This window comes from Entelurus aequoreus, linkage group LG18 (genome assembly GCF_033978785.1).
Source record: "Entelurus aequoreus isolate RoL-2023_Sb linkage group LG18, RoL_Eaeq_v1.1, whole genome shotgun sequence".
NCBI classification, from domain to species: Eukaryota; Metazoa; Chordata; class Actinopteri; order Syngnathiformes; family Syngnathidae; genus Entelurus; species Entelurus aequoreus.
This window is the reverse complement of record NC_084748.1, coordinates 46577138-46589782: the sequence shown is the minus strand read 5'-3', so window position 1 is coordinate 46589782 and position 12645 is coordinate 46577138. Positions and strand designations below refer to the sequence as shown.

The following is a 12645-nucleotide window of genomic DNA, read 5'->3' as shown; positions in this document are numbered from 1 at the left end:
TTTTTTTCCAAATTCCATTGCATGTTATACACTTCTGACACCACCAGATGGCAGTATAAGTGTCCACATAAGCGGCCATAAGACCCCAATTCAGTAGTGTGCACAATTTTGGAAATAAGCGCTAAAAGGTGCTGTCCACGCATGTGGCCACTAACATTTAGAGTTGTATGTATTGTCGCAACAACACTTGTAGTAACACAATAAACACCACCTAATATTTGCAATGCTCATCTTTGGAGTGAAATTACTGGCAAAACTCCACAAACACACAAAAAAAAGTGTCTCGACGCCCAAAGATTCGCAAGTAAAAACAATTTTTTGCAAATATGAGAACAATTTCCTTCAAATTTGGCAGTATTATTTCACCCTGCGGGATTCACACTCCACTGCTGAGTCACTTCAAAGCCTTAAGATCAACTTTGCGCATGGTGCCGTCCGCCAAACGTTAGAGGAAGCCGAGTTTGGAGTAAAATGGCAGACAGAAGAGTGGGGAAACAAGCTCAACCTGTAAGTTACCTCTCTCTTCTGTCTGCCAGTTTACTCCCCACCCTGCTTCTTCTTTCTTATTTTTGGCGGACGGCACAGTAGCTCTTACGGCCTTGACTTGACTCAGCAGCACCACCTGTTGGTGTAGAGTGTGAATTACTGGTGTGCTGAGTGCAAGTGTGGAATAATACTGCTAAAAGTTTTAACTTGTTGAAAATTGTACTTATACTTGTGAACATTTTTTTTAATTTAAGACAATTGTTTTTATCCTTCCAAGTCGTTTTTAATTGGGATTTTATTTTTTTGTCACAAATCTTTTTTTTTTTTTATTCAAGAAAATGTTCTTTTTACCTGCAAATTGTTTTTTTAGTTTAAAAAAAATGTTTTTTTTATGCAAACCTCAAAAGCAGTGAAGTTGTCACGTTGTGTAAATGGTAAATAAAAAGAGAATAAAATGATTTGCAAATCCTTTTCAACTTATATTCAATTGAATAGACTGCAAAGACAAGATATTTCATTTTTACACTTGAAAACTTTGATATATTTTGCAAATATTAGCTCATTTGGAATTTGATGCCTGCAACATGTTTCAAAAAAAGCTGGCACAAGTGGCAAAAAAAGAGTGAGAAAGTTGAGGAATGCTCATCAAACACTTATTTGGAACATCCCACAGGTGAACAGGCAAATTGGGAACAGGTGGGTGCCATGATTGGGTATAAAAGCAGCTTCCATGAAATGCTCAGTCATTCACAAACAAGGACGGGGCGAGGGTCACCACTTTGTCAACAAATGCCTGAGCAAATTGTTTAAGAACAACATTTCTCAAGCAGCTATTGCAAGGAATTTAGGGATTTCACCATCTACGCTCCGTAATATCATCAAAAGGTTCAGAGAATCTGGAATAATCACTGCACGTAAGCCATGATGTTACGGACCTTCGATCTCTCAGGCGGTACTGCATCAAAAAGGGACATCAGTGTGTAAAGGATATCACCACATTGGGCTCAGAAACACTTCAAAAAACCACTGTCAGTAACTACAGTTGGTCGCTACATCTGTAAGTGCAAGTTAAAACTCTACTATGCAAAGCCAAAGCCATTTATCAACAACACCCAGAAACGCCGCCGGCTTCGCTGGGCCCGAGCTCATCTAAGATGGACTGATACAAAATGGAAAAGTGTTCTGTGGTCTGACGAGTCAACATTTTTAAAAAAAAAACATGAAATATCTTGTCTTTGCAGTCTATTCAATTGAATATAAGTTGAAAAGGATTTGCAAATCATTGTATTCTCTTTTTATTTACCATTTACACAACGTGACAACTTCACTGCTTTTGGCTTTTGTGCTTGGAAATAGTTTTTTAATCGAATAAAAATTGTTTTAAAACTTGCAAATCGTTTTTTTTACTTCCAAAATGTTTTATTTATACTTGCAAATTGTTCGTTTTACTTGCAAAAAATTGTTTTAATTCTCAAGAATGTTTTTTTTTAATCTAAGAAACTTTTTTTTTTTTTTTTACTTAGCATAAAATTGGTTTTGTACATGCAATTTTTTTAATGAATCAAATTAATTTTTTTTTACTTGCAAATCGTTTTTTAATCGCAGAAAATTGTAGTTTTTTTTACTTGCAGAAAATAGTTTTTACTCTTCAGAATTATATTTTTAATTGAAGAAAATAGTTTTTTTTACTGGTAAAACTGTTTTTGTACGTGCATTTTTTTTTAATTAATCGAATCATCTTTTTACTTGCAAATCGCAGAAAATTGTTTTTGTATTTGCTAATCGTTTTTTGATTAAATAAAACTGTTTTTATACTTGCAAATCATTTTTTTTACTTGCAAAAATGTTTATACTTGGTAATTGTTTGTTTTACTTGCAGAAAATAGTTTTTATATTTGTAAATCTTTTTTTTATTCTCGAGTTTAGTTTTTTTTCAATTGAATACATTTTTTTTTTTACTTGCAATTTTTTAATGAATCAAATTGTCTTTTTTACTTCCAAATCATTTTTTAATCGCAGAAAATGTTAGTTTTTATACTTGCAAATTGTTCTTTTACTTGCAGAAAATTGTTTTTACTTTCCAGAATTGTTTTTTAATTGAAGAAAATAGTTTTTTTACTTGCAATTTTTTTTACTTGTATACAACTGTTTTTGTATGTGCATGTTTTTTTTTAGGAATCAAATTATCTTTTTACTTACAAATTGCAGAAAATTGTTTTGTACTTGCTAATCGTTTTTTTTTACTTGCAGAAAATTGTTTTTACTCTCGAGAATCGTATTTTTTAATAAAAATTTTTTTACTTGTATGTAACAGTTTTTGTACCTACAATTTTCTTTTTATGGATAAAAATGTCGAATAATTTTTTAATTGCAGAATAGTTTTTATACTTACTAATCGTTTTTTTGATTAAATAAAAACTGTTTTTATACTTGTAAATACGTTTTTATTGTTGTAAATTGTTTTTATACTTGCGAATCGTTTTTTTTACTTGCAGAAACAAGTTTTTACTCCCGAGAATCTTATTTTTAACTGAAGAAAATATTTTTTTTACGTGTATAAAACTGTTTTTGTAATTGCAATTTTTTTAATGAATCAAATTGTCTTTTTACTTGCAAATCGTTTTTAATCGCAGAAAATAGTTTTTCTACTTTTTTTACTTGCAGAAAAAAAAAATATTGTCCAGAATCATATTTTTAATTGAAGAAAATTGTGTTTTTACTTGTATAAAACTGTTTTTGTATGTGCATTTTTTTAAATGAATCAAATTATCTTTTTACTTGGATGGATGGATGGATCGCAGAAAATACTTTTTATACTTGCTAATCTTTTTTATTTATTTAATAAAACAGTTTTTATACTTGAAAAAAAAAACATTTGGGGGGAAAAAAATTTTTATTTACTTGCTAATCTTTTGCAGAATTTTTTTTTTTTTAATTGTTTTTTTTTTTATACTTGCAAATATTGTTCCTGATTAAATAAAACTGTTTTTATACTTGCAAAAAAAAATTTTTGGGAACTATTTTTTTATTTACTTGCTAATCTTTTATTTATTTGCAGAATTTTTTATTTTTTTTTTAAAATTGTTTTTATACTTGCAAATATTTTTTCTGATGAAATACAACTGTTTTCATACTTGCAAAAAAAAAAATAGGGGGCTAAAAAATGATATACTTGCTAATCTTTTTTTTTTTTTTTGCAGAAAATTTGTATTTTTGAAAAAAATATATTTTATTGAAAAGAACATTTTTTTGTACTTGCAGAAAGTGTTTTTTGTACCTGCAAATTGTTTTTTAATGAAAGAAAATGGTTTTTACTTGCAAATTGTTCGGCGTAAAAAACATTTTAGCAGTCCAACGTGTTGACAGACATGAATAATATCTTCCCGTGCTTTTTGCACAAATTTCTCCCCTGACTGCACATCACGCCGCGGCGACGTCGTGGCCGTCCGCGCATGCGCACTGTCGCCGAGCGGTGACTAGACATTCGGTCATAAGCGCGGCGAGAAGAAGAAGAAGGTGCTAGAAGGAGGAGGAGAGTCCATCCATGGCCTCGACCGTCGAACACGTCGTCGCTTGAACGCCAAACGCGGTGAGTGTCATTATTGGCGGTGATGACGTCACCCAAAAACCCCACGAAGGCGCGCAGACGTCCGTGCAGGATGTCGGTGCAGGTGCAGGTGCAGGTGGGTCAGGCGCCATTGCCCGCTTTCACGTCCCAGCACACAATATGTATCAATATTATTATTAATATTCATATTATTATTATTATTATTAGGTGTGCGGTCCAGCTGTGCTAGTGCGGGGGTGATTCACGACGTCACGTGATCACCTCTTTTTTTTTTTTTTTTAATGCAATTTTTGACACGGATAACGTGGCCCCTCCCCCCCCCCACAGATCCTGCAGACATGTCCACCCCAGACCCCCCCATGGGAGGCAACCCTCGCCCCGGTCCGTCCCCAGGCCCAGGTCCCTCTCCCGGGGCCATGCTGGGTCCCAGCCCGGGTCCTTCGCCCGCGGGCTCCTCCCACAGCATGATGGGACCCAGCCCCGGACCCCCGTCCTCCGGACTCCCTCAGCCGGGCCCGTCCGGGTACAGCCAGGACAACATGCACGCCATGCACAAGGTCAGAACTGCTGCAAGTACTGCTAAGTACTGCAGTATTAATATTAGCTACAGGATCATTCATTTGGACACCTGAGGACACAGGTGTCAAAGTCGAGGCTCGGAAGCCAAATGTTGCCCGCCACATCTCTTTATGTGGCCCTCGAAAGGGCCACATAAAGAGATGTGGCCCTTTATTTCTTTATTTTTAAATTTAAAATACTAACACTAAAAAAACTCATAAAAATGAAATAAAAGAGCAAACGGGTAATTTTACGTGAAAAAGTTGCAATGTTGACACTAAATAACACAAAACTGCCGTGCAAGCTGTTTCTTTCTTAAAAATTGCTCCTAAACTTTTACTTCTCCACTACAGAGGGGCCCGCCCTCTGAAGTGGATAAACATTAAAATGAAATTAAATAGGTAATTCAATAATTAGTAGGGGTGTCAAAACAAAAAGATTTTCGAGTTAATTGTGATTCTTATTTGTAACAATTTTTAATCGATTAAAAATATTGAAAAATCAATTAAAAAAAGTTTGTTTTTTTTCTTTTTTACGGGTTAATCACAATTATTATTTGTAACTATTCTTAATCGATTAAAAATATTTTTAAAAGTCGGTTGAAAAAAGAAAAACATATACATATTTTTTTTACGGGTTAATCACGATTCTTATTTGTAACGATTCTTAATCGATTAAAAATAATAAAAAAATCGATTAAAGAAAGAAAAAAAATGTTATGAAAAAACTTTTTCAAATTAGTCACAATTCTTATTTGTAACGATTTTTAATCGATAAAAAAGAATCAACAATCGATTAAAAAAATAAAAATATATATTTTTAAATTGTTTGTATTTTTTTTTCCGACTCAATCACGATTTTTAGTTATAATGATGCTTAATCGATTAAAAATAATCAAAAATTGATTAAAAAAAGAAAATATTTTTTAAATGTATTTTATTTAATTTTTTTCAAGTTATTCACGATTCTTATTTGTAACTATTCTTAATCGATTACAAATAATGAAAAATCGATTAAAAAAATAAAACATTTTTAATATGTATTTATTTTTCTTTAGTTAATCACTAATCTTTTAGGTAACGATTCTTAATCGATTAAAAATAATCCAAAATTGATTAAAACATTTTTTTAAACATTTTTTATTTAAATTATTAATTTTTTTAATCTGTCTTGTCCAGTCATTCAGACAAATCATATGGTTGAAGTAGATGATCTATATCTGCTGTACACATTGACTTTAGAAAAGAGAAGTGTTGGATACTTATTTTGTTGCCTTATTTGTGTTTGACTTTATAACATTTTTGAGTAGAATTTTATTCAACAAAAACATTTTTTTTTTATAAAAAAAAAAGTGTCCAAGGCACTTTTTTTAAAATTGATTTAAAAATACTAATACAAAAAAATCCCATAAAAAGTGTAATAAAAGAGCAAATTTTATGTGAAAAAGTTGCAATGTTGACACTAAATAACACAAAACTGCCGTGTAAGCTGTTTCTTTCTTAAAAATTGCTAAAAAAAAAATTCTAATAATTAAAATAAATGTTGGTATGTATTGTTGGACCCAGTTGCTTGACATCAGGGGTTGTAGACCTTTTTGTTACAAATAAGAATCATGATTAACTCGAAAAAAAAAAGAAAAAGTTTTTAATCGATTTTAATTTTAATTTTAATTTACAAACATCTTTTCCACTACAGAGAGGCCCGGGTCCCATTCAAATAGTCAAATTAAATTAAATGAATAATCTTACTCTTATTGTATAATTAGTAGGGGTGTCAAAACAAAATGATTTTCAAGTTATTCACGATTCTTATTTGTAACGATTCTTAATTGATTAAAAATAATCCAAAATCGATTAAAAAAAATAAAATATATACATATATATATTTATATATAGTTAATCACGATTCTAATTTGTAACAATTCTTAATCGATTAAAAAGAATCAAAAATCGATTCAAAAAAGAAAAAAATATATTTTATTTTTCTGACTTAATCACGATTCTTATTTGTAACGATTCTTAATCGATTAAAATGAAACAAAAATCGATTTAAAAAAAATTGTTTTAATTTTTTCCCAGTTAATTACGATTCTTAATCGATTAAAAATAATTAAAAATCAATTAAAAAAAGAAAAAAAGTTTTTTTAATAAAAATTTTTTCTAATAAATCACGATTCTTACTTGTAACGATTCTTAATCGATTAAAAAGAATTAAAAATCGATTAAAAAAAGAAAAAAAACGTTGTTTTTAATAAAAAAAAATGTTTTAAAGTTAATCACTATTCTTATTTGTAACAATTCTTAATCGATTAAAATAAAAGGAAATATTTAATTTTATTTATTTATTTATTTTTCGGGTTAATCACGATTCTTATTTATAACAATTCTTAATCGATGAAAAATAATCAAAAATCGATTAAAAAAAGTATATATATATTTATATATATATAATATATATATATATATATATATATATATATATATATATATATATATATATATATATATTCTTTTTTCCCTTTACATCAGTGTGTAAAGGATATCACCACATGGGCTCAGGGACACTTCAGAAAACCGCTGTCAGTAACTACAGTTCGTCGCTACATCTGTAAGTGCAAGTTAAAACTCTACTATACAAAGCCAAAGCCATTTATCAACAACACCCACAAACGCCGCCGGCTTCGCTAGGGCCCGAGTTCATCTAAGATGGACTGATGCAAAGTGGAAAAGTGTTCTGTGGTCTGACGAGTCCACATTTCAAATTGTTTCTGGAAACTGCGGATGTCGTGTCCTCCGCACCAAAGAGGAAAAGAACCATCCGGATTGTTCTAGGGTCAAAGTTGAAAAGCCAGCATGTGTGATGGTATGGGGGTGCCATAAAACAGGGTTTTCTTTGACATAAAAGGGCATAAAACATAAAAAATAATCAAAACGTATAATATACTGATAGTTCTGAAGTCCATCTATAGATATTTAAGTGTTGAAAGTGATAACAAATATTAATATATTAATTATTTTTACCACTTTAATGACTGAGACCCTTTTGGGTCCCCGGGGCCTTTAATGTTCGCCAACATTGAAGGTCGCCCTAATGGTTACATTGTATATGGTATTGGTTTGGAAAATGAAATATAACAGAATGGCCACCAGCATGTTTTAATTTTTCAGTGTGCTTAAAAAGTTTGCGTGTACTAAAACACGTGCAAACTTGATCGACTAAACTTGTGAGCAGAGGGTTGCGTCTCATAAGTGAGCAAAAGGAGCGTAGTTTGTTTTTCTTTATAAATATGCAGAATATATGCTGATAATCACAACTGATAGTGGTCATTTTTTTGTTATTGAAAATAAATGCTTAAATATTTGCTTGTCACCTCCTATTTTACTTAATGAAATAAAAATGGCTGAATTTCCTGTCAATACAGGAAATACAGGAAATGGATTGCGCAATCCTTCACAATTAGCTGGCCCTTTCTCAGCACTTTTGCGTCTTTGCCGCACTGTCCGCTAGGGGAAATCTCTCCTCGCCATGCAGAGCAGGGGGCGTCTCCAAGATGTTGTCCAGTTTGCCATTTATCGCAGCTTTACGGTACCTTGAACGGCGATCGGCATCTTCCAATTTGTCGACACGCCAGGGCGACGCTTACTCCAATTAGCAGATGTCCTGTCATCGTGTCTTGTTTTGTCGAGAGGCCAGTTGATCGATCCCTTTGTTTGGACTTCGGAGAGCAGTGCAAAACGAGGCTACAAGACAGTTGAGACAAGACAAAGACGCAAGCGAACGACCCATCAGGAGTTTTGTCTGTCTGGCTTCGCACGCCTCAACATGAAACTGAAACTTAACTTAAGAATTGAAAGTGAAACTTAACTTCAGGCTTAGCGCACACATTCTCTTCCATGACAGGCTGGTCACTCATGACATCATTAATGATGATACGTACGTGTTTTCATCGCGTTTATCTCCTTGTCGCAGATTGAAGGTCATTTCTGAGGGTTTATTTTGCTAAAAAGGAGGAAACATTTTTCCTGACACGTCTATAAAAAGGAGTAAGTACAAACTTTACCAATGCCAGCGCTGGAGAGACCACCAAGCCGTCTAAAGTCAGGAGCGTTCTCTCAAATGGCCGCCCTCCTCATCCAACTTGCTGCCCTAGCCTCGGAGGAGATCGAAACTGAAAGTTAACTCAGTGTGTGTGTGTGTGTGTTGGACAGTCTGCCCCAATATTAGAAAATATTCACCTGCCATCAACAAATTGTCTTCGAGCAAAATTAATCTTTTCTTTATTTTCATTGAAATAAGAACTGCTCAATTAAAATAAAAATAAAATCCTATCCCCCACTTCTGCCATCCTAGTCACTGCCTAGTTATATTGTAAAACTTACAAACGTTGCTTCGAGTTTTGAATGAAGAATCCATACGAGTAAAATCGCTATGGACGTCTAGAACAGTGTTTTTCAACCACATCACATATTTGGGTTAAAAATATTTTTGCAAACCAGTAATTATAGTCTGCAAATGATGTGTTGATGCCTAGAGCTCGGCAGAGTAACCGTGTAATACTCTTCCATATCAGTAGGTGGCAGCCGGTAGCTAATTGCTTTGTATATGTCGGAAACAGTGGGAGGCAGGGTGCAGGTAAAAAGGTATCAAATGCTTAAACTAAAAATAAACAAAAGGTGAGTGCCACTAAGAAAAGGCATTGAAGCTTAGGGAAGGCTATGCAGAACCAAACTAAAACTGAACTGGCTACAAAGTAAACAAAAACAGAATGCTGGACGACAGCAAAGACTTACTGTGGAGCAAAGACGGCGTCCACAAAGTACATCCCAACATGACATGACAATCAACAATGTCCCCACAAAGAAGGATGAAAACAACTGAAATATTCTTGATTGCTAAAACAAAGTAGAAATATCGCTCAAAGGAAGACATGAAACTGCTACAGGAAAATACCAAAATAGGAGCACAAGACAAGAAGTAAAACACTACACACAGGAAAACAGCAAAAAAGTCCAAATAAGTCAGGGTGTGATGTGACAGGTGGTGACAGTACACCTACTTTGAGACAAGAGCTATAGTGATGCATGCTTGGTTATGCTTTAAAGTCATATCCAACAATTGCGACAACGACTTTTTACTGTCAACTGAGTTTCGTTTTTTTAAAGGATTTCTGCTGGTGGTGTGCCTCTGCATTTTTTCAACACAAAAAAAGTGCCTTGGCTCAAAAAAGGTTGAAAAACCCTGGTCTAGATGAGCTCTGAACTAAAGGGCAATGCAGCACCTGCAGTGAGTGAACTCGTCCAAAAGATGGCGCGAAGAAAAATCCATAAATTAACCGCACCGTTTTATAAGCTGCCGGGTTCAAAGCGTAGGAAAAATGCGGCTTCTAGTCCGGAATTTGCGGTATTTACGTACATTTGCATATGTCTGAAGTGTCCCGTTGTGTTTCCAGCCAATGGAGGCCATGCATGACAAGAGTTTGAGCGAGGAGGCTCGCTTCAGTCAGATGAAAGGAATGTCCGTGAGAGCGGGCGGGCACAGTGGTATGGCCCCCCCACCCAGTCCTCTGGACCAGCACTCACAAGGTCGGCAAATCAAGCGCTTCCATTTGCTCCAGATGTCCGTGTCCCGGTCTCTAACATGTCTCCGTGTCCTCCAGGTTATCACTCCCCATTAGGCGGCTCAGACCATTCCAGTCCGGTCCCGTCAAACGGTCCCCCATCCGGACCTCTACTTCCGTCCTCTTCCTCATCTTCCTCTTCCATCGGCCCCGGCTCTGGATCCACACCATTGGAAGGTCCCAGTGGAGACCAGCACACCCTGGGCCCCAACAACCGCCCCGGAACACTCGGAAATGCAGGGCCCGGTCCCAGTCCCGGACCGAGTCTGAGCTCCACTGTCCCCAACCTCGTGGCAGGCCTTGAATCGTCTAGTGGCCTCTCCGGACCCGGAGGTCCCGGCGGCCCCGGGGGTCCCACTCCTTTCAACCAAAGCCAGCTGCACCAACTGAGAGCTCAGATCATGGCCTACAAGATGCTGGCCCGGGGTCAGCCCCTGCCGGACCACCTCCAGATGGCCGTGCAAGGGAAGAGGCCCATGCCCGGGATGCAGCAGCCCATGCAGAGCTTGGCCCCGGGAGGCGGACCACCAGGACCGATGGGTTCCGGCTACGTTCGAGCGCATGGTGAGTCGGGGCTCCCAATCTGTTTTTAATACAAAAAAATGAATTCAACCCTAAAAACTGTTCCTTCTAGGAATGATGGGCCCCAATATGCCCCCACCGGGTCCGTCCGGGAACCTAGCTGGGATGCAAGGACAAAACCACAACGGACCAAAGTCTTGGCCTGAAGGTTCGGCTGTTTAAATTCATAAAACTAACGTGTTACCAAAAAGGTGAACACAGTCTGTGTCAGCGTGTCTGTGATCTTTTTTTATTTTTGTATATTTTATTTTATTTTATTTCATTTATTATTATAAATATTATTATTTTTAAACATTATTATAGTTATTTTTTTTATTTTATTACTATTATTATTATTATTATTATTTAAATATTTCGCCTCTCCCTGAGGGGGAGGATTCGACAGGGCAGTTGCTGGATGTTCCATCTCCATCGTTGAGGTCCCTGCATGCGGGGTGGGTGGTTCCTGTGGCCCCGTGCTGGGCGGTCCTGCGGCGGCCGACTTGGGCGGGGTGGCTTGGGGCAAGCCCCGCCGTGCTCTCCGGAGGCAGCGGTTGGGGGGTTTGGGCTCGTGGGGCCCGGTTGCTGGTGGGGCGGGGGCGGTCTTCCCGTCCGGTTGCGGGGAGTCTCTGGGCCGCCTTTCTGTGCGCGTGGGGTGTGGTCCCTCGCTGGCTGTCCCCTGCTTCTCCTGTGCCTTGTCCTCTGCCAGCCTGCTTGTCTCTGGAGTAGACTTAATAAATGTGAGGTCTGTGATTTGGTCCAAGTTTCAAGTCTTGATTGCATCACTTTGTTCCAGGTCCCATGGTGAACGCGGCAGCTCCGTCCAACGCCCCCCAAAAACTGATCCCTCCTCAACCTACGGGCCGACCTTCCCCCGCTCCACCCTCCGTCCCCCCCGCCGCCTCCCCCGTCATGCCTCCGCAGACCCAGTCCCCCGGCCAGCCGGCGCAGCCCCCGACCATGATGCCTTACCACGGCAAGCAGAGCCGCATCACCCCCATTCAGAAACCCTGCGGTCTGGACCCGGTGGAAATCCTGCAGGAGAGGGAGTACAGGTATGGGCATCTTCCGGTCTCACTCGGAATCCTCCGGGAAGAACTGTGACGTGTGATCACCCCGCTGCAGGTTACAGGCGCGCATCACTCATCGCATCGTGGAGCTGGAGAACCTGCCGGGCTCCCTGGCAGGAGACTTACGCACCAAAGCCACCATCGAACTCAAAGCTCTGCGGCTCCTCAACTTCCAGAGACAAGTAAACACCGACACTTTTCAACGCTGCTCCTTTGTGTTTGTGACGCTCTGTGTGCGCCCGCCAAGCTGCGACAGGAAGTGGTGGTCTGCATGCGTCGCGACACGGCCCTGGAAACGGCCCTGGACGCCAAGGCCTACAAACGCAGCAAACGACAGAGCCTGCGAGAGGCGCGCATCACCGAGAAACTGGAGAAGCAGCAGAAGATCGAGCAGGAGCGCAAACGCAGACAGAAACATCAGGTTTGATTTTCTTGGCACTCCCTCTTTATATCCAAACTTTCATCAAGGAAGATATTTTTATTGTAATTTTACAACTTTATTTATATGACTATTTTGTCCTGTAAGTACAACTTTTTACTTATTTTTTATTGACTTAATATAAAAGTACTTTAATAAAATTACAACTTTTTACTTACTTTTTTTGTTGACTAAATATACAATTATTTTCATAAAATTACAACTTTTTACTTACTTTTTTATTGACTAAGTATACAATTGTTTTTTTAAAATAAAATTACAACTTTTTATTTACTTTTATATTGACTAAATATAAAATTATTTTCATAAAATTTCAACTTTTTACTTTTTTATTGACTAAATATAC

At 37.1% G+C, this 12645-nt stretch overlaps 1 protein-coding gene across 1 annotated transcript in view; it reads left to right on the top strand.

Moving 5' to 3' along the window:
* Nucleotides 1-3947: 3947 nt before the first annotated feature.
* The window catches only part of LOC133634198 (transcription activator BRG1-like), a 52723-nt gene continuing 44025 nt past the window's right edge, over nt 3948-12645 (top strand). Inside the window, exons 1-8 of the mRNA XM_062027281.1 lie at nt 3948-4075; nt 4382-4611; nt 10062-10194; nt 10269-10793; nt 10864-10959; nt 11587-11845; nt 11916-12042; nt 12108-12281. Coding sequence (XP_061883265.1) covers nt 4393-4611; nt 10062-10194; nt 10269-10793; nt 10864-10959; nt 11587-11845; nt 11916-12042; nt 12108-12281 — 1533 coding nt within the window. The 5' untranslated portion in view covers nt 3948-4075; nt 4382-4392. The remainder of the gene's footprint in view (nt 4076-4381; nt 4612-10061; nt 10195-10268; nt 10794-10863; nt 10960-11586; nt 11846-11915; nt 12043-12107; nt 12282-12645) is intronic.